This window comes from Marmota flaviventris, chromosome 9 (genome assembly GCF_047511675.1).
Source record: "Marmota flaviventris isolate mMarFla1 chromosome 9, mMarFla1.hap1, whole genome shotgun sequence".
In the NCBI taxonomy this organism is placed as follows: Eukaryota; Metazoa; Chordata; class Mammalia; order Rodentia; family Sciuridae; genus Marmota; species Marmota flaviventris.
In genome coordinates, this window is record NC_092506.1 from 107,811,278 (window position 1) to 107,834,270 (window position 22,993).

A 22,993-nucleotide genomic window follows, 5' to 3' on the forward strand; every position below is an offset into this window, starting at 1 on the left:
GTCTCTTTTCTTTCTTTCCTGTGTGCATCACCCTCTGAAAGAACTGGCAGTCAGCTCTAAGTTTCTTCAGGTGGGTCACTATCTGAAGACAGACATTTCTTTTGTTTGCATGCACAGAAGTGAGTATTGAAAAAGCCAGGTCCCATGTGGGAGCGATCTACTGAGCAAGTATGTAACTTTTGTCTTGGTGGTGGGTATTCTTTGTTTTCCTGAGGGACATTAAGTTCTTTCTTTATCTGAAAATTCTATTATTTGGATGTCTCTCCAGTATTAGGATTAATTTGTTTCCATATTTTTCATTTATTATCTCTCTTTCCTCCTCTTTCATATCCTAGTTCACTGGGAAATTTCCATAAATTCATAATTCAACATTCTTGTTTTATTTATATTTTTTTGATTATTATATTTTCAGTTTCAAAGAGTGTGTTCCCAATCTCTGATGATTCCCTTTTTTACATCAAGTTATTTCTTTTTTTACTTTCTTTTCTTTTTCTTTCTTTCTTCTTCTTCTTCTTCTTCTTTTTTTTTTGCATAACAGGAATTGAACCCTGGCCTCTCTTATTTCTGAGGAGAAATCTGTCATAATATTTTTTGTTTCTCTATTTTTAATATTGTCTTGGTTTCTTGGGCTTTCAACAATCTGATCATGATAAACTAGTTATGAGTTTTTGTTGTTTTTTTGTGATGCTGGTGTCGGAAATCAGGGATTGGCAAATGTTAGGCAAGTGCTCTACCACTAAATTACATTATGATTTATTATTTATTTATTTTATTTATTCTAATTGAGCTTCCTGAATTTCTTGGAACTTTGAGTTGACATTTTATTATAATTGAAAAACTGTTGCCCAGTATCTCTTCTAATAGTCCTTTGTCCTGCTCTGTCTCCATTATGTTTGGAAATTCCAGCAGATACATTAGAGCATTTTATATTTTGCACACATTTATAAATTTTATTTTTACTTTCCTTTGTGTTTCAGTTAGAATAGTGTCTACTTTCTCTTAGGGTTTATTAATCCTTTCTTTTTCAGTTAAGTCTATCAAATGTTTTTTAGTTTTTTTAATGTTTTTATTAGTGCATTATAGTTATAGATAATAATGAGGTTCATTTTGACATATTCACAAATGCATTAATATCAAATGGCTTTTAAATTTTTAATACTTTTTAGTATTTCATTGGATTCATTTTCATGAATATTTTCATTAGAATAGTCACAATTTGAACTTATCTACAGATTTTTGCATCTGGATTATTTGAGTATGTTCCTATTGACTGATGACTTTTCTCTTGATTTGGGAGGACATCTACCAAATAGTACTCTCTATTGCATATCAAGATTTGAACATTTAGTTGAAATTTAGTGTTTTTTTTAAACCCTCATCTCTTCTTACTTTCTTTTATAACTTTTTAAAAAAGTATTTAAGACATATGAGAAGGTATACAGAATAAAACAATGGACCCCCATAGCCCTCCACAGCCACAGGGCTGAGGTTGCTAAAGATGATGTATAGAATCTCATTTTGGTAGTGGCTGAATTTACAATCTAAGTTGACCTCTCAGCCTCATAGTGTGTTTAAGTGAGGATTAGGAAAAGGAAAGGATGGTGTCCTGTAAGTTGGGGAAAGATTGTGTTGGAAAACTCTGATTAATCTGGGGACATGAAGTTTATATTCTGATGAATCTTCTTTGCTAGTGGAAGAGATCTTCACACACTCAACATAAGAGGTCTTTCAACACCCAGTGAAAGTGGCCGCTCATTCCCAATGTATTGCCTTTCCCACCCCCATTTATGGGCATTAATCCTGTATTGTCTGAGGAAACTATAATGGCATCCTTTGAGGCAGTTTCTATGCAAGATAAAGCTAACCCTCTCCCCTCTACTCTCTTTTCCTTCTAGACCTATAACTTGATTCAAGTCCCAGCAGCAGTTTTCTAAAAAGTGAAATATAAGTTTTAGCCTATGAGGAGGCATACTGTACTCCAAAAGAACAACTTGAATTTTCTAATTTATATAGACAGAAATCCAGTTATAGAAATGTATGCTGTAAGTCTGGTGTCAGATGGAAGCAACATAAAGTTGGATCAGACTGAATTCATTGCCGAGATTCAGCATTGAATGTTGTAGCTGGAGTAGTTAGAAAGGACGATAATGTTTGATTGGTTGGCTGAAATATTGATGGACAGGTTATTCACAGAGAGTGAAATGGAAATGACAGACCAGTCTCAGTTCAAGGTTTAATGTAGAGTGAGGGAGTCAAAGGCCTGGAGAGATGGAATGTTAGAGCGAATTTGTCATTTAAGACCTAGTCACTCACACTGAGAGGGCACAGGAAACACATTTCACCAAGACTGTGAAAAGTAAATTTGTGAGAGGAACACTGGTTTAAGAGTGTTACTAAAAGATAACAAAGTTACAAGTGACCAATAAAAATACAACACAGGTTCTCTGATCTCTGACTCTAAAACCTTTTAAACTTTTCTTATTATACAACATTTTCCTTATGAATTTTGAGCTTTGAAATGAGAAATTTAATGTAGTATTCTAAGAATTTGCAAGAAAGTGGTGATGAGGAAAAAATGTTACCCCCCCAAAAAAAAGGAAGAAAGAAAGGAAAGAAAAAGAAAGGAAAACAGAGAAAGTCTTAAGGACAATTTTTTTTTATACACAGGTTGTTATAGTCCAGAATCTGTCATTTAGATCATCGAGAAAAGGCCAGCTTTTTTTTCCTCCTCAGGGTCATGAGGTTAAGAGACTTCAGAAGGGAGAGCAGTGCTACATCTTCTCAGAGAAGTATACATAACCCAAAGAACATCAAAATAAAAAGCCCTCAATGCCACATTCCTATTTTAAAATGCCTATAGGAACCATGGCAAATAGCAACTTCATTTGTTTTTAGCCATCCCAAATTTTCATTAAAAATGACATAATGCTTTTGAAGCTCCCAAGTTGTCCAACTTTTACTATTCCAAAGGGCAATCAAGCTTCTGTCAGGGTCATAAAGGACTATATAGGAAGGAAGGAAAATCTAGGACATTAAGGATGTTTTAAACAATTAACTGTGCAATTACAAGTGTCATTATAAGAGGCAAGCAGATACTTTACTTCTGTTATGGATCTGATGTGAGGTGTCCCCCCAGAAACTCCTGGGCTAATTCAGGAGTATAAGAGGTGAGATGATTGGATTGAGAGCTGTAATCTAATCAGCCCACCCTAGTTTGCATGGATAAACTGAGTAGTAAATGTTGGAGCATGGATGGAGGAGGTGGGTCATTAGAGGTGTGCCCTAGAAGCATTCATCTTCCCTGTGGCTCCATCTCCTCCATCTCTGTGTTTCCTGGCTGCCAAGAACAGAACAGCTTCCCTTTGCCACAGCCTTCTGCCATGATGTTCTGACTCACCTTGGGCCAAGAGCAATGGAGTCATCCAACTATGGACAAAAATCTCTGAAACTATGAGCTCAAAATAAACTTTTCCTCCACTAAGTTGTTCTTGTCAGGTGTTTTGGTCACAGTGATGAAAAACTGACTAACGTAAGTACATAAAATAAGACAATGCAATGGTGGAAGTTGAGATTTGGAGATGCTACTATGCCAGCTTTGAATACAGAGTAAAAGACTATGAGCCCAGAAAAGTGCCCCTGAAAGCTGGAAAAGTCCAGGAAGCATTCTCCCCTATGCACTCTAGCATGGCCTTGCTGACACCCAGGTTTCAGCTGATTTTGAAGCTGACATTGGACTTCTAATTAGAATTATTGTTAGTGTTGTTCTAAGCCACCAAGTTTGTGGAATTTGTTACAACAGCCATAGAAAGCCCATACATACTTGATTTTACTTTTCTCTACCTTTCTGTGCACATGTAAGATAATAGCTGTTGCAATCATTCACAAATATGCATATATATTCAATTATGTATATATTCCACATATAGAGATATATGTTGAATATATTGGAATATATTAAATTTGTGTGAAAACATGTTCAAAATTATCTGATTCAAAATCAAATTCCTGCAAGGAAGGTATGATTGGTCTAATTGTAGTGTTCACTCCTGATTTACTTATTTATGAAAAGAATGAGTTAGCAAGAAGTCATATCTGCCTGTGTCCACAAAGCTTCTGAGAAGGTACTGTGAGGGTAAGGGCTTTACGAAGTATGTGGAAACACGAGAGAGACAAAAGACATCTCTAGGAGCAAAAATAGTCCTGAGTAGCATGGTCACTGACTATCTGGTTATATGGACAAAGATGGGAGCCTTCAGAGTTGGCATGAAATCTACTATAGAAGAGCAAGTAGAAAGGGTGCTACCTGAAAAATGGATTCAGGATATTATAAGAAATCACAGTGCATCATAAGATAATATAGTGAACAAATGTTTAAAGATCAAAAATTAAAAAAACAATGACTCTAAGAATTAAGTAGTCACATCATATTCTGGAGATTGGGGAGAGGACAATGAATAAGGGGAGGTACATTTGATCAGTGCATGCTATATGCATGTATGAAAATATCACGTTGAATCTCATTAATATGTATAATTGATACATGTTAATATATATTTTTTAAAAAACTAAATTTAGTAAACTGAGAAATGTGTTTACAATAACCTTCAATAATAGTGAACAATGAAACATCAATTAGAAATAAAATGTTAAATTGTTTATATTTTGAGTAGCTCTGTCAAGCCAAAAGACACCATAAATAATGTTAAAAGCCAAGGAATAGCTGAGAAAAGATATTTGCAAGTAATATTACGATTAGTATTAGTTTTTAATACATAAGAAGAACAGCAAACCAATAAGAAATATGTAAATGATACCATAGAAAAAAAGCCAAATAGTGATCCACAAAAGAGGAAGTCCAGATGCTCAATAATTGAATGAAAAGGTGAGCAAACTCAATAATTCAAACCATCAAAGATCAAAAGTGTTTGCAATGGCAAAGAAAAACAACTCATTTACTGCTGGCAGGAAGGTAAATTGGTGCAATCATTTTTGAGATGATTTTGACAATATTGTGACAACTTCAGAAGATGTTCTCTGATGGAGCAATTCCAGTCCCAGTTAAATACAGAACAGTAGTACATTGACAAAGGAAGCTATGTATAAGAATATTTAGTGTAACATTGTAACAAAATGAAAGGAAATGAGTAAATGTCCATCAACAATAGTATGAATATTTTACTTTTTACATCTACTTTGGAATGCCTAATAGTTTAAGTGAATTATATAGAACTAAACTCAGTTAAGTCTTATATAGAACTAAACTCAAGAGTTGATGAATGAAGAAAACTGCAAAAAGTGATGTATATGTTATGATATTTAATAATTTTCATAAATTTGGAAAGCTAGTCCCTATAATTTTTATAGATTCATTGAAGTAAAAATGTTAAGATTCTCTTGATCATTTTATATTGTGTATTATTATTATAAAAGTGTGTTATTATGGGAAACAATGGAGGAAATGAGATTAGGAAAATGTTTAGAAGAATATCATTTATACCTATAAATTTAATTGAAAAACTTCTAGTAGAAATAATGGAAACAATATGGGGTGCAATGCTAACTTTTCATTAAGAGGAGTGATGTGTACACAGGTATTTATCATATTGCTTTGTATTTTTTCTTATGTTCAAAATATTATAGGATACAATAAAAAGTAGTATAAGTCATAAATTTTTATGAAATATAGAGTTAACACAAGTATTATTTATATGACATTGATTTTTATTAATAAAAATTGTAGAGAAAGCTATTTGTTTAGGAGGCTAGGGTTAAAAGGCTCATTTGCTGAATCTTTTTACAGAACCCCATCCCACTCACAGTCATTTAAGTTATGCTGAACACAAAATACAGCACACAGAAAGATACAGGTGGGTGTACACTGCAAAATATGGATCATAACATCATAGAGCCCAGGTTACACGCCGAGCTTTGACATGTGATCTGTTCGCAATGTCTTCCTTTGAATTATGGGAGTGCACACGGACGATGCTACGAGGCATCGCAGTGCGTTCTGGAAGCGAAATAACTTTGATGGAACTCCCAGACAGCTGTAGATCTTTGGCAGATTTTTGGATTTTCAGGCAGGTACAGCTATTTACAAACACCTTGTATTCTATGAAAGAGAGGATACCTAGGGAAAGCACAAGCAGGGGAGCAGGATAAAGGAACAATGAAGAGTCACAGAAACATTTCCCTTTATGTTGACAGAAGACCTGGACCCAAAGCTTGGTGGATCCCTGCCAACTACCCAAAGCCATCAGGTAAAAGGGGATGCTTTAGTGGAAGAGATGGAAAACACATGCATTAACAGCTTACATGCTTCTCAGCTCAAGAAAATTGAGAATTCTTTTTGAAAGAAGATGTACTTCTATCTGATTTAGGGAGAGCAATTTTCAAAGAAATTTTATGAGGAGGATCTCCTTTTAGCACCAGACACTGCTTCTCTCTTCCCTCAAACTGCTCAGGCGCTACACTATATTCCCAGGGTCACTGCCCCTCTCCATACAATTGAGCATTCCAGTCTCAGCCACTCTCCTGGGTGGTGAGCATGACAGTTATCTCTTCCCTAAACTGGGGAAGGTATGAAAGATGGAAGAAAAAATGGAGTATAGTGAACACTTCACCCAGGCCTGGTTTCCAGCTCTCTCCTCATAGGAGCTGTCTTTAGAGAATGAGTTCAGAAGATCGTTAGTCTTGTAAAAAGCAAGGTTTGTACCTTTTGCTCCATTCCACTGTCCCATACTTTCACCCTGACCCCTACCAGGAGTAGAATGGTTCCCTTCACTCTTTAAGGACCCCGAGGACACTCACTACAGGCTAGAAGGAGGATGATGGTGAAGTAGGCAGTGGCAGCGACCCAGGTGATCTTGAAGCTAGAGAAGTACACAGTTTTACCTTTCCTTAGCATACCATCATACAGTAGAAGTGCACAGAGCAGCAGGATACCTGGTGTCCAGAAAAAAAGAGAAAATGGTCTCAAAACAGAAACTTTGATTCCTTTAACTCTGCACCTGACATCCCAGCCTCCACCCTCTCCAATTGCATCTTACCCAAAGACTGGTATCAATTTAGTGCGGGATCTAACACTGCACATATCTATAAATCAGAGAAGGCCAGCTGGTCAGAGACTGTACCATGGGACCTACAAACCTACTATAACTCCACACCTGTGTTAGGAGAGCTAGTTACCTGTTAAGAGACTGAAGAGGAAAATGATGAGGTAGACATATTTATTTTGAGGAATAATGTAGGTGAAAAGCAATCCCAAGATGAAGTTAGAGGTGCAGGAAGTGATCAAGACTGTTAGCATCATAATTCTGATAATTTTCAGGCCATCTGTTGGAAAGCAGAAGTTGCACTGAGAAAAGGACACATATTTCTTTTAGACTCATTTCCACCTGGGACCCACATATCTCTAGGTAAAAAATGAGAACAGGGTAAAAGATTTGATTAAGTAACTAAGAGAGAAAGAGGAAGAAGATAAAGAGGCAGGTGTCTTTAGGCTGGAAAAGGGACTTTATAAGCTTCTTTCTCATTCCCCCCGCCCCCCTCCCCCCGAGAACTCATTTCTTATCAAATACCTTAGTTTACCTGTCCTTATAGTGGCAATATAATCTATATTCCTTCTTGTCAGTTACCTTCCTTTTCAAATAACCCTTCTACTCTCATTGTTCTAACCACCATGCTGCCACCAAGTTTTCTCAGATATTTAGCAATTAAGTCTCTAAGCTTCTAATGTTTTCTCCTAAACACCTAAAAGGTGAGATTTTAGAGTCTGCCCTGAGTGTGTTGATTATGGAAGTGGGCACACACTGCAGCCTGAGGAAGTTGCTCCACAGAATACTAGGTAAGTTGATGAGATGATCAGAGTCGAGAACAATGAAATCTTCCTCTTCACCCATCAATTTTCAAAGCATAATTCTGACCTTCTGGCCAAACAGCAGTACAACACGTCATCCATGGATTGTGGATAGTCTCATTGTTTTTTGTCTGGTTGTTTGTTGCCTCGTTGTTTGTTGTCTCGTCTGTTGTCTTGTTGTCTGTTGTCTCATTTATTGTCTTGTTGTTTGTTGTCTCGTTTGTTGTTTTGGGGACTAACTTAATCCATTCCTCCCAAATGATTCCTACTATCAAGAAGAGTACTACCCAGGAGGACACGAGTATATTGGTGGCTTGGATATGCCTCGATGACACAGGCATTATTTTGGGTGGAAATTTCTAGCTGAGACCACAACAAATATTTCATAAGTCTCTTTGATAAGTCACAGGAGGAAAGGGAAAATCTGGACTTTTAGTGAATACTGATATATGGGCAGTGGCAGAAGCTGAAGTAGGCTGTGGAACAGAGAAGATAACTTCCTCTCTTTACCATTCCTATATTGAGGGTGGTCTGTCGTTAGGCAACAAACTGCCACGGAATCACCTATTGGTTTGACCCTTGACCCTGGGGCCTATGAAGTAGAAGGACCAAGATGCTCAGAGGGGCTGAGAGAGCTACCAGACATAGAGGGAGATCTGATATCATACCCCCCCCCCCCCCCACACACACACAGAAAGGGGAGGGAGGAAGGGAAGGAGAGAGAGAGACACTGAAGGAGAGACTGAGGGAGAGAGAGACCTATCAACTGTAGGGATGAACAGAGGCCTTGAAAGAAGCTAGACACTCATGACTACAGCATTTTAGAGTTAGAATTACCAATTCCAGGATTAGTTGACATGCAGCAGGCTTCTGTGAAGAGGATTTCAAGATCATTTGGAAGAGTAGTCAGCTAGCTAGCTAGCACCACCACAAAAGGAATGACCATTCCAAATATAGAACATTTTGAAGAAACTCAGGATCTTTTTGGAATTTCTGAGCATAGTTTATTTAGTGAGGCTGTCAAGAAATAGATCAGTGCCTTGAAATCCAAAGAACTGGCCCCATACACTGGGCCATTGTAAGCATTTTTAGATTCCTTGAGTAGGCAACCATGGTACACACTAAGCAGAAACTGAGGGCTTGTACTGAAATTCCCCAATTTCCTTTTACTGAATAAACAGGAAATCTTCTCCAAAGGACCCTTTCTGCCTATTATTGTTTTGACCTTCTTGCAGGCCACTTTCTCAGGGTCAAAATGGCTTCTTTCATTGTCTTAAACATGCTACGTTGTCTCTCTTTCAGCCCTTTCTATACATCTTTTGTTGTTGTTGTTGTTGAACTGGGTATTGAATCCAGGGGTGCTATACCATGGAGATACATCCTTAGATTTTTTTATTTTTTAATTTGAGACAGGGTCTTGATAAGTTTTTGAGAGTATCACCGAGACACTGAGGCTGATATTGACCTCGTGATCCTTCTGCCTCAGACTCCCAAGTTGCTTGAAATATATGTATGAGCCCCTATGCCCAGCTTTTAAACATTTTTTTCTCTGATTATATATATATAAATTATACATACATATATATAAATTATATATATATATATATATATAATTTGTTCTTATTCATTATATATTGTAGTAGAATGAATTTTGACATATATACATGAAGTACAACTTCTCATTCTTCTGGTTGTACATAATGTAGAATTGCATTGGTTGTGTAATCATATATGCACATAGGATAGTAATTTCTGGTTCATTCTACTATCTTTCCTATTCCCATTCCCCCTCCCTTCCCTTCATTCTCCTTTGTCTAATCCAAAGTACTTCTATTCTTTCCTATCTCCCAATTATTAATTCAGGTTTTTTTTTGGTGTTAAGTTTTTTGCATCATTTATATATCTTGGAGATTAATGCTCTATCTGAGGTACTAAATATCTTTTGATAGTGTATTTTCTTCACCTTTTTAATTTATAAACAACAATGCTCAACAATGTATTTAATGTTACAAAGAAGTCTTTATGGTAAAGGAAATGGACTTAGGATCCTGGGTTTCAATCCTGGGTCCACTTAGCAGACATGTGGTCCTAGAGATAATAATACTACATAACACTTTTGTAAAGATTAAATGAATTTAGAAATGTAACGTACCAAAAGATTTCTTTGCAAATAGTCAATAATGTGTAAACCATTACTGTCATATTAATTTAGGTTTCCTGGGAAAGAGACTGGGAGGGAAATCGGTAGTGGGGCAGTTTATTGGGAAGTACACCTGGGGACCACATCTGTGTTTAAGGGCAGCAGACTTTAGTTGAAGTTGAACTGAGAGGTACTTGCAATAGAAGAAACATTAGCCAATCCCATCAGTAGTGCTGGAACCTGGGTCATCAGTCAGAATCATTCTGAACAGAGGCAAGAGAGCTAAGGTTGTTTTATACTAGGCATCAGATTGTCTTTGAAAGCAGGCTTCCCTGGGTGAGATCTCCCTTCTGTTTCAGGGGCAATTCCTAATCTCTCAGGAACCACAAGCCTTAGAGAGATTTCTCTACTGTAATACGAAGTTGCTGTTTGAGTTGCCAACTGCCATGGAATCAATCGTCTATTGCTTTGATCCTTGATCCGGGGGCCTCCCAGAGTGGAAGGATCTAGAGGGTAGAAAAGGCAACCCTTATCGTTATGTTTTTGCCTATTGATGATTTTCTTTTGAAGCTATAGATTCTTATAAGTACTTTTGAAGATTTATGTCTTTTAAATTACTGTTTCTCTTCTTCCTTGTATACTCTATGTGTGGTATATGAAAATTGCTGCTGTGTTATTTGGGACATAGATATTTGTAAATGTTTTTTTTATTTTCTTTGTGAATTGGAGCCATAATCTTTACTTGTTTTTGTTACTGTCAATTAATTTATAGTCTGATTCTACTTTTTTTGGCATTAAGATTGTGAATATTGATTTCCTTTTATTTGCGTTTCCCATGAATATTTGTTCCTCCTTATTTTTAGCTTTTCTGTGTCAGTATATTTTAGTGTGTACTTTGTATGCAGCATAAAATCGAATTTTTCTTCAGAAACCCATAAGAAAGCACTTTAAAAATTATGCACGTTAAGTGCATTTACATTCAATATTTCACTGTTTGATATATCATTTTATATTCTTTTTCTTCAGCATCTCTGTATTCGATGAATGTGTAGAATAATCACTTATTACATAATTTCTGTGATTATTAAACATAGTTTTAATCTAGACTTTTTTAAAAAACAATTTTGATTTAATGCTCTTAAATGTCTTTACTGCCAGATATTTTTTGGCTTTTAACTCTGAAGTAAAATAAAATGAGCTCATAATGTCTTCCTGCCTTCTCCTATCTCTGCTTTTAGCCACTCAGTTTTAATTGAATGTATTATCTATTGAACGGCTTATCTTTGTACTCCTAAAGATAATTAGTAGACTTTTACTATACTGTTTTAAAATTTTCCTTTAATCTCTAACTCTTATTCATAAGGTATTCAGTGAGCTTCAATTTCTTTACTCTTTTCCACTCCTCTTGACATATTTAAGATTTCATTATATCTAATTTGCAAGGGCATGTACAGTTCTTCCACCTAACCATTCACCTTTTATTTTCATTATAGATCCACGGTAATGTCCAATCCTTACAATCTCTTCTTGCTGATGGTCCCTCACTCCCACCCCCCTGTCCCCACACACCTGGAGCCATCTTTAATGCAAATTGATTCTTTGATAAATATTTAATAAGGGCAGATGGGTACAATATTCTGTGCTTACATGCTTAAAACTGTTTTCCAAGTGTTGGCACTTACAGAATTCTTAGCTAGGTATAATATTCTTCATTCACACTTTCTTTTTATGAGTAACATTTTTAGTGTTTCTTCAGTCTTTTGCTTTAAAATGCTCTTGTCTAGAAATTTGATGTCCACTTATCTTTTTTTTTTTTTTTTTTTTTTTGCCTTTGTAAGAGACTTGGTATCTTTGCCAGGAAATGCAGAGGATTTTTTTCTTAAGCTTAAGTTTTGATGATTTTAAAACATGTTTTGACATTGTATATTCTGGTTCAATTATTTTTCATTAACTAAATTTATTACTTTTAATGGAGCTTAAATTGTCCATTCTTTTTTTGCATTACAATTCTTAATACATATATATACCACAATTTTTCATATCTCTGTTTGTATATAAGGTATGTTGACACCAACTTCAAATCTTATTCTGGTTCAATTTTTACAGGTTTATAATATGCCTTTTCAGCATGTAGATGCAGATGTTTTATTTCAGGAAAAGTTTTGTGATTGAATATTTATTTGTTTAATTTATTTTTTCTTCTTTATGAAATCCAATTGTTATATCTTTTTTTTTTTTGGTCTTTTCCCAATAGCTGTCATTTTCTCTTGAGTTATTTTTTCTTGATATTTATTTATTTTTATTTTTTATTTACATATAACAGCACAATGCATTAAATTCATATTACACATATAGAGCACACTTGTTCATATCTCTGGTTGTATACAAAGTATATTCATAACAATTCATGTCTTCATACATGTACTTCGGATAATGATGTCCATCTCATTCTACCATCATTTCTAATCCCATGATCCTTCCCCTCCCACCCCTCTGCCCTATCTAGAGTTTGTCTATTCCTTCCTCATTCCCCCTCTCTACCCCACTATGAATCAGCCTCCTTATATCAGAGAGAACATATGGCATTTGGTTTTTCAGGATTGGCTAATTTCACTTAGCATTATTTTCTCCAACTTCGTCTATTTAGGTGCAAATGCCATGATTTTATTCTCTTTTATTGCTGAGTAATATTCCATTGTGTATATATGCCATTTTTTTTTTATCTATTCATCTACTGAAGGGCATCTAGGTTGGTTCCACAGTTTAGCTAGTGTGAATTGTGCGGCTATAAACATTGATGTGGCTGTGTCCCTGTAGTATGCTGTTTTTAAGTCCTTTGGGTAAAGACCAAAGAGAGGGATAGCTGGGTCAAATGGTGGCTCCATTCTCAGGTTTCCAAGGAATCTCCATACTGTTTTTCATATTTGCTGCACCAATTTGCAGTCCCACCAGCAACGTATGAGTGTACCTTTATCCCCACGTCCTTGCCAACACTTATTTGTCTTCATAATAACTGCTATTCTGACTGGAGTGAGATGATATCTTAGAGTGGTTTTGATTTTTCATTTCTCTAATTGCTAGAAATGTTGAACATTTTTTCATGTATTTTTTGATTGATTGTATATCATCTTCTGAGAAGTGTTTCTTTAGGTCCTTGGCCCATTTATTGATGGTTATTTGTTTTTTTTGAGTTTTTTTTAAATTTAATTAATTAATTGATTAATTAATTTATTTTTTAAAATACACAACAGTGGAATGCATTATTGTGGTGAGCCGTTCCTATAGACCGTGGCCGCCATTAGAAGATGGCGCCGGCTTCCACTGTGGCCTGTGATAAACAACTCCTTTTTTGGAGAGTTGGCACGTAATCCCTTATCACCCTATGAGAAAGCTCCACGTGGCAGCTTTGCATTGGGGCTTGAGATGCTTTATTAAGGCTGGGAGGGGCATCCGAGAGAGAGAGAGAGAAGAAGAAATATCAAGGACCTGAATAAACTGCTGAAAGAAGATTCCTGAGTTGCGTCTTCCTTGCGGGCAAGGGGTCGCGACAAGTGGTGCCGAAACCCGGGAATCAGAACTTTCAACAGTCAGGGGTGGTGCACCGGTTAGTCCCAGGTAAGTGGGATCCGCGATCAAAGCGGGGATAGTCCCTAGTAAGTGGGATCCGCGATTAAAGCGGGGATAGTCCCTAGTAAGTGGGATCCGCGACCAAAGCGGGGCAGCTCTTCTGAAAATACAGAGAGAGCCTTACATTTTATTGCAGCTGCACTGTGTACTTTCGCTTCTACTTTCGCTTTTGTTTTTTGTGCTTCTTTTGTTGTTGTGTCATGGGTGCCGCATCTTCAAGTCCGCTTCTCCTGGCCCTAGATGGCCTGTTGCATTCCAAGGGCCTGGAAGTGAAACATAGTACTTTACAGAGATTTTTACAGAAGATAGATATCGCTGCACCGTGGTTTGCATTTTCGGGCAGCCTTACTGTACCTAGTTGGGATAAATTAGGCAAAGATCTTGACTTTGCTTCTGAGCAGGGCATATTAGAGGGTGGGGTGATACCCCTTTGGAAAATGGTCCGTAGTTGCCTTACAGATGGTAAATGCCAAGAAGCTGTGAGTGAGGGTCAGGCCGTTCTTGAACAACTACATGAGGAAAAATCTGAAGGATCACGTAGTGAAGTGGCAGAGAGTATCAAAAGTAACAGTAGTGAGAAGGCAAAAGAGCCTGAAGATAAAAATAGAAGGCTCTACCCAGACTTGACCGAATTCAGAACGCCTGAGAACACAAGCAACTCAGAGAGTTCTGAGGACCTTGATATATTGTTACAACAACTACATAAGATAAAAATGAAAAAGAAGAAAAAGGAGACACAAGGCGCGCATGCCTACTGTAAGAAGGGGGAGGGATCTAATATTGGTCAACAGAATTCTGAGGAGGAGGAGGTTGAAAATTTAGAAGGAGATATGATGCCTGTTGCCCCACCCCCGTATGTGGGGGGGAGCCAAGGTTCCGGGAGGTCTTTTCATGCGCAAGTTTGGAGGACAGTTAATACAGATATGGGACTTGCATACCCTGTATTTCAGGACAATAACAGGGGAAGATATCATGAGCCTTTAGACTTTAAGATAGTTAAAACCTTGGCAGAATCCGTCCGCACTTATGGCATAGATGCCGCTTTCACTCTCACTCAAGTGGAGGGACTTACTAGATTTTGCATGACTCCTTCAGATTGGGCTAGTCTAGTCCGCGCTTGTGTTTCCCCAGGGAAATATTAGGAGTCCAAAGTTGGCTGTTTAATGTTTCTGGTAGTACCCAAGACTCGGAGCGAGATAGGAGGCTTAAAATTTTTGCAAATAATTCACAATTATCTAATGCTACATTACCCTCCGCAGCAATCTGTCTCCAATCTCCGTTTCTGTTTCTTTTGGCTAATGATACATCACAGGGGATACTTAATTGTTCTAATATTACCTGCTACTTGTCTGAGTGTTGGAATGGCTCCTGGACTACGGCAGTGGTTATGAAAGTTCCGACCTTTGTCCCAATTCCGGTTACTGCAGATCCAGAGTCTTTTCCTATTGTTGAACTGATTAGAGCCCGTAGAGATTTTGGAATTACGGCAGCTATAGTGACAGCTGTGGCGGTATCTGCTGTTGCAGCAGTTACAGCTGGAGTAGCCATGGCCAGCCAAGTACAAACTGCTGCCACTATTAATCAGGTTATTCAACAAACATCCACTGTACTTGAATCCCAAAGTAAAATTAATCAACACATTTTATCTGGGATTCTGGCTGCTAATCAAAGAATAGATCTGCTTCAAGCTCAAGTTGAGGAATTGTCTGACCTAGTACATTTGGGTTGTATTGATCAACGTGCACATTTATGTATAACCTCTGTCAGATTTAATGATTCCAGAAATGCCTCCCGCATCATTGGGGAATATCTATCCGGAACCTGGTCCTTGGAAGCAGAAAACTTGATCCAGTCTCAACTAACTCAGATTGCTGTTTTGAATAGTACCCGTGTCGAACCAGTGACGTTGGGTCAATTCACCAGTTGGCTATCCTCTGCCTTTTCCTTTTTTAAGGAATGGGTGGGAGTGGGCATTTTTGGGGCAATGTGTTGCTTCGGTGTTGTACTTTGTTTGTGGCTTCTCTGTCGCCTTAAAGCTCGCCATGCGCCAAGAGAAAGCTATGATTGTACAGGCTCTTGCGGCCTTAGAAAATGGCATTTCTCCACAAATCTGGCTTGCACATCTTAAACAGTGATTTCTGGGCATGGCCATTGCACCCCAAGTTAGTTTCACATTGCACTGGGATTGGCATGTCCTCTTCTTTATGCTCTCCCGGTACTGAATAGCCCTTGCACTCTGCAGGTCTTGTTACCATTGCACGCAGATGGGTTTCAGGACTGGTCTTTCTTCTCGGCTACAGACTTTTTACCTTCCTCTGGGGCTTAGGGATTGTGTTGCCAACTTAAATTTTGTCATTATTACCAGGCTACCTGTATTATCCTACTTCTCACCGTCGTCACGATGCAGGATGCGAGGCAAAGCACTGCACTTGAGTGATCCCTCAACGGACCTCAAGGAAAGCATGTCCTATTGCATGCGGGTTTGACGTCCACGCCCCGCCCTACGAAAAAAGGCGTCGGCTGATATGGGACCAGGTCTAGGGAAGGGCCCTCCTTAGGACTGAACCATACATTGCAGCCACTTCTGCACAGTGGGATAGGACCTCTACTTTCGCCTGCATTGTTTTATAAAACAGAAGGGGGAACTGTGGTGAGCCGTTCCTATAGACCGTGGCCGCCATTAGAAGATGGCGCCGGCTTCCACTGTGGCCTGTGATAAACAACTCCTTTTTTGGAGAGTTGGCACGTAATCCCTTATCACCCTATGAGAAAGCTCCACGTGGCAGCTTTGCATTGGGGCTTGAGATGCTTTATTAAGGCTGGGAGGGGCATCCGAGAGAGAGAGAAGAAGAAATATCAAGGACCTGAATAAACTGCTGAAAGAAGATTCCTGAGTTGCTTCTTCCTTGCGGGCAAGGGGTCGCGACACATTATAATTCTTATTACACTTATAGAGCACAGTTTTTCCATATCTTTGTATATAAAGTATGTTTATGCCAATTCATGTCTTTATACATGTACTTTTTTTTTTTTTGCGTTACAATTCTTATTACACATATATACCACGATTGAGATTAGTGCTCTATCTGATGTGTGAGGGGTAAGAATTTGTTCCCAAGAAGTAGGCTCTCTATTCATCTCACAGATTGTTTCTTTTGCTGAGAAGAAATTTTTTAGTTTGAGTCCATCCCATTTATTGATTCTTAATTTTAATTCTCGCACTATAGGAGTCTTATTAAGGAAGTTGGGGCCTATTCCCACATGATGGAGGTTAGGGCCTACTTTTTCTTATATTAGATGCAGGGTCTCTGATTTAATTTCTAGGTCTTTGATCCACTTTGAGTGGTGAGAGATAGGAGTTTAATTTTCATTTTGTTGCATATGGATTTTCATTTTTCCCAGTATCATTTGTTGAAGAGGCTATCTTTTCTGCAATGTATGCTTTTGGAAACTTTGTCTAATATAAGATAATTGTAATTTTGTGGCTTAGTCTCTTTGTCTTGTATTTAATCACACTGGTCTACCAGTCTGTTTTGGTGCCAATACCATGCTGATTTTGTTACTGTTGCTTTGTAGTATAGTTTAAGGTCTGGTATAGTGATGCCACCTGCTTCACTCTTCCTGCTAAGGGTTGCTTTAGCTATTCTGGGTCTCTTATTTTTCCAAATGAATAAAAATATGAAACACTTCACGAATTTGTGTGTCATCCTTGTGCAGGGGACATGCTAATCTTCTCTGCACTGTTCCAATTTTAGTATATGTGCTGCCAAACAAGCACTTTTTCTTGACATTTCTTATTGGTATCCTATTTGCCCTTTATTGAAATTTTGGACTTATGTATTCTGTTTGGAAGTTTTGTAGTTTGTTTTTATACTGAGATAATTTTGCATTTTACTTCCTTTTTTTTGTACCAGAATTCTTCAGTTCCTGTTTTATGTCAACCTAATGCTTATTCAGTTTTATTCTAAGTATTTTTTTTTAAAGAAACTGTTTGACAAAACTTCATATTTAAAAATTCATGTTCACTGAGGTAAATTTACATAAAATAAATCCAACCTTTAAAGTGTGCAGTTTGATAAGTTTTTATAAATTTATGCAGCAATGTAATGATTATCATTATTTAGTATGTAGAATATTTTATCACTCTGAAAAGTTTCCATGTGCTTTTGTGGTCAGCTCATCCCTTCTGATGAACAGTGATGTGTTTTCTATTTTTATAGGTTAGCTCTTCTACAATATAATATATATTGGGTTCATGAAGAATGTAGCCTTTTTGCATTTGTCTGTTTTCACTTAGCAGTATGTTTTCCAGATACACTCGTGTTGTTTGAGTTATAAGTATTTAGTTTTTCTTCATTGCTGAAGATAATGTCATTGAATGATTTTATCAAAATGTATTTATGGAAAGCAGGAAAGATGGTGGAATGAGATGGACATCATTACCCTAGGTACATGTATGCCTGCACATATCATGTGATGCTGTATCATGTACAACCAGAGAAATGAAAAGTTGTGCTACAATTGTGTACAATGAATCAAAATGCATTCTGCTGTCATATATACCTAATTAAAATAAATAAATAAATAAAAATGTATTTGTGCATTCATGTTAGAAGACATTTTAACTTTTTTTAGTTTGATTCTATCTTGAATAAAGCTACTATAAACTGTAGCCTTGGGGTCTTTGTGTATGTGTATGCTGGCATTCTACCTGAGGAAATAACTGAAATATGAGACTGCATTGTATGTGTATTTTTAACTTTATAAGAAATTGCTAACCTCTTTTTCAAAGTGGTTGAACCGTTGACGTCCTCTAGGGCAATGTTATGATCCATATCCAAATTTGGACATGGTACTGATAGTCTTTTTAATTTAAGCTATCTAATAGATGTCTTGTAGTATCTCATTTTGGATTTAATTTTCATTTTACTGATAATTAATAACAAAAACTTTTCATATAAAGATTGACTATCTGTATAGTTTTTTTTTTTATAAAAAATGTGTTAAAATATTTTGTTCAATTTTTGAGTATTTGTCATTTTCAATATTGTGACCTGAGCTTTCTGTTCTTATTTTATCTCAAAATAAGTAATCTGTAATCATTTTTCTAATTTTAAAAATTCATATTGCCTTTGTACTATAGTTTGTCTCTACTTCATTTGCTGTGTGTATGTATGTGTGTATGTTTTATCATGTATTCAGAATGAATGAATTAAAATGCAATCCTGCTGTCATAAATACCTAATTAAAATAAATATGCTCAAAAAATTTTTTCATCTTTTAAAAATTATAGTATACTTGTGGGGATGCTTTATTTTGACAAATGGATATTGAATTTTTCTAACACCAATGGAGGAGGTGGAAGAGGAGTTTATGTGCTTCTAAAATTCTTAGGTTGAGGAAACGTTTTTATTGGGTAAATTTTTCTGGGTGAAGTTTGGTTTATTCTGATTCAGTGATACTGTGTGACTCAACCAATTTCCTAAATGCCTGCTATTTTTTTTTCCCCAGTAAAGGTGCCTACTTGGACTCTGCTCCCTTGAACTTTGTAAGGTACCTCTTTCTATTTTCCCAGCAGCTGATACTCTGACCTCTCAGATCTTAGGTTTCTTCTTAGTATCACCACTCAAATAGTTTCTTACCCCCTGATGGGATCCCCTGTTGCTGACATCCAAGTTCCACCAAGAGTTTTGATTGCAGAAGAAGAAACTCCAGTAGCAAGTGGCAATGTGCTATACCACTGGTGTCATAATAAAGTCAAAATAGGTTTCTAAAGAAAAATATTGCCATACATTAGACACTCATATAAGTGTTTCCATGAAATGACCCTATGCCCACTATGCTCTAGGCAATTCTCTCTAGACCTGACATCAGGCATCTCAGGATTGATGAAAAGAAAGCTGAAGGCGAACATTTAAAGGAAGAGTTTGTAATCAACCTCGTGAAGTAATCAGAGACTTATTTTTCTTCATTTTATATAATTTCTCCCACTATATCTATCCCATTCAATTTATGTTAGGGAGATCTAACAATTCATAGTTAACAATTCTCTTCTCTTCTCTGTCTAGCAGTAGATGAAACTTTGTTTCAGACCACGATTTAGTGTGTTTCATTTTCCTCCTGAGAAGATCAAAGCAGAGTTCAGCTATATACATCAGAGGACTATATAGTAAAATGTCTATTCATGACCTCCAGAAGAATTCATGCTTTTGTACCATGATAGAGCTATTAGTTATATTTCTGCTACAGAGATAGCCTGTGACTAGGGAGTAGATACTTGAAATATACATATATGACAAGGGACTAGTATCTAGAATACATAAAGAGCTTCTATAGAAATTCATGAGAAATATTCCCCAATAAAAAATGTGCAAAACACATTAGCCAAGTAAATTACAAAAATAGCAGTCAAATGGTCAGTAAGCATGTAAAAAGGTGCTCATCCTTATTTGTCATAAAAATTGAAGATAATGCAGTAATCCTGAACAATTTAGTGATAAATGTAGTCAAGATGAAAAATTATGGAAAAAAGACTCAAATTAGAACAACCTGCATTAGCTAAAAAACTACTATGTACTTAGAGCAGATTTAGGGGCATTGAAAGTAGTTTGCTTTAAGATACATCTATAAAAATTAATGAAGAATATTAAACATTTCCATGTATATTATTTGCTTGTTCTCTTTGGATTAAGATGGGTTCTGCCTTTTAGTAAATCTACCAGCTTTCTCAATGTATCAATGTAGAATTAACTCGTTTCAATAGGTAAGTTCTGTAGAAGATCTGAAGAGGAACTTATTTAAAAGCACATATGAGTCAATGCAGAGTGCCATAGAGTGGCAAAAGAGACCTGGATTCTAGTTCCCATTCTGCCACTAACTAGCCATTTTTATTAGTAGATAAGTTATTCTTTTTGAACCTCAACTTTAAATGAGATGGCTTTATATGATTTCTATGAATTTCTCCAGCAAAAACTTTTAGGATATTATTATTTGAAGTCATATAGGACATTGCATCTCTGTAGAGAAATTAAGATGCCTTGCATATTAATTCAAGACTTATTATGTACATGACCAGAGTATATTAGGACTGTCTTCCCTGACAAGACAGAAAAAAATGTCTGTTTTTTTTTTTTTGGTATTGGAAAAAGCAACCTAATCATTAATTAATTTAATAATTCACATTCAGGACATATTTTTAAACAGACCATCTTAGTAATCCTATTACTTACAATTAGTATGTCCTTTCTGTTTGTCTTCTTCACCATGTGCATGCTTTCTGAAATTATTTGTTACACAATGATACAATATTGGTTGTATAGGGTATTATTTCTACACCATAAACTCCTTGAAGACATTTCCCCTCTACTGGTTGTATTCTCAGTATCTGATATAGAATAGCTCATATATCAGAGATTTCTTGAGCAGATGAATTCCATAGCTCTAACCTTAACTTCAAAACACTACTATTCATCTTTGGTCACCTACAAAATTCAGTAGATGGATACATTTGTGACTTAATTCAAGCAGTACCTCAAATATCTAACCTGTGGGTTAGAAAAGTGGGAAGGAAGAATTAGCTAGCTGTATATATTTTTCAACTCTACAGAGAGATGGTCTGGTATTTTGATAGTTACCAGATAATTTGTGTTCTTCCTTTGGATGTCTCTTCTTCTCAGCTATTAATACAGATGCTTTCTTTATTTCAGCTCCTTTACCTTCTCTCTCTGTTCTCTGCCCTTTCAATGTTGTTCCTACCCTCTTATTTGGCTCTTTTGGGGGCTTTCTTTCCTAGATGCTTGCTCAAGAAGAAATGTGAGAATCTAGTGGTGATAAAATAATTTCTGATCACAGCCTTGCATTGCAATGAAGTTTGATCTGCTTTAATTTTCCAAGGGAGCTGAAAACAGAGATCTTAGAGAATAAATCCATTGAAAAGACAAAGAGAGATCTAAATTGTGAGAAGCCTAAAATTATCACTAAAAAGAAAAAAAAAAACAACCACCAAAAAAGAACAGAGAACAAAAAATTAAAAAAAAAAACTTTTTAAAGCTTCACAAATTATTCTATCCTGCAGTAGCAACTTATCTCCTTTTGCATGTTACCTTTTGTTCATATCCATATAAGTTCCAGATGGCTGCAATCTAAATATTTGTAGTATTTGTAGCTAATGTCACAAGCAGTTAGAAACAGTTTTCATCATCCATAGTCCATTGTGTCAAAGTACAAAAAAATGTGATGACATTCTCTTCTAATATTTAGGTTTTTTTTCTTTTTAAAGATTTTACTGAAATTCATCTTGAAAAATGGGGTGGAATCTGAGAGGTTAAGTGGTTCAATTCCCTCACTGTTTCCTCCCCCACAATAAACACCAATATCTGATGTGTGAGAGGTAAAACTTTGCTCCCAAGATGTAGGCTCACAGATTGCTTCTTTTGCTGAGAAGAAAATTTTAGTTTGAGTCCATTGCATTATTGATTCTTGGTTTTAATTCTTGTGCTATAGGAATCTTATTAAGGAAGTTGGGGTCTAATCCCACACGATGAAGATTAGGGCCTACTTTTTCTTCTATTAGACACAGAGTCTCTGATTTAATTCCTAGGTCTTTGATCCACTTTGAGTTGAGTTTTGTGCATGGTGAGAGACAGGGTTTTAATTTCATTTTGTTGCATATGGATTTCCAGTTTTCCCAGCACCATTTGTTGAAGAAGCTATCCTTTCTCCATTGCATGTTTTTGGTGCCTTTGTCTAATATAAGATAATTGTAATTTTGTGGGTTAGTCTCTGTGTCCTCCATTCTGTACTGTTGGTCTACTAGTCTGTTTTGGTGCCAATACCATGTTATTTTTGTTGCTATTGCTCTGTAGTATAGTTTAAGTTCTGGTATAGAGATGCCACCTGCTTCACTCTTTCTGCTTTAGCTATTATGGGTCTCTTATTATTCCAGATGAATTTCATGATTGCAGAGCACTAATCTCTAGGGTATAAAGAACTCAAAAAAGCTAAACACACACACACAAAATAACCTGATTAATAAATGCCAAGGACCTGAAGAGACATTTCTCAGAAGAGGATATTCAATCAATCAACAAATATATGGAATAAATGTTCATAATCTTTAGCAATTAGAGAAATTCAAATCAAAACTACTCTAAGATATCATCTTACTCCAGTCAGAACGGCAGCTATTATGAAGACAAACAACAATAAGTGTTGGTGAGGATGTGGGGTAAAAGGCACACTCATTGGGTGGGGGATGTGGCTCAAGCGGTAGCACGCTCGCCTGGCATGCGTGCTGCCCGGGTTCGATCCTCAGCACTGCATACAAACAAAGATGTTGTGTCCACCGAAAACTAAAAAATAAATATTAA

At 36.5% G+C, this 22,993-nt stretch overlaps 1 protein-coding gene and 1 non-coding gene across 2 annotated transcripts; both read right to left on the minus strand.

The window, feature by feature from the left end:
• Positions 1-5,900: 5,900 nt before the first annotated feature.
• On the minus strand, positions 5,901-8,199 carry Tmem225 (transmembrane protein 225). The gene is made up of 5 exons (XM_027930759.2): positions 8,095-8,199; positions 7,926-7,989; positions 7,189-7,335; positions 6,811-6,945; positions 5,901-6,130 (listed from the first exon to the last, which is right to left on the minus strand). The coding sequence occupies exons 1-5, from the start codon at positions 8,197-8,199 to the stop codon at positions 5,901-5,903; spliced, it is 681 nt and encodes a 226-aa protein (XP_027786560.2).
• A 9,098-nt stretch (positions 8,200-17,297) lies between these two features.
• LOC114089053 (U6 spliceosomal RNA) lies at positions 17,298-17,403 on the minus strand. The gene has a single exon (XR_003582110.2). It is a non-coding gene; the product is annotated as a U6 spliceosomal RNA (small nuclear RNA).
• Positions 17,404-22,993: the final 5,590 nt, after the last annotated feature.

Coding starts and splice junctions, on each gene's coding strand:
- Tmem225 (XM_027930759.2), bottom strand. CDS start 8,199: ATGCCTGTGTCATCGAGGCATATCCAAGCCACCAATATACTCGTGTCC. Junction 6,946..7,188: donor CCTCTTCAGTCTCTTAACAG/GTAACTAGCTCT, acceptor TCTGGACACCAG/GTATCCTGCTGCTCTGTGCA. Junction 6,131..6,810: donor CATCCTCCTTCTAGCCTGTA/GTGAGTGTCCTC, acceptor TGCTTTCCCTAG/GTATCCTCTCTTTCATAGAA.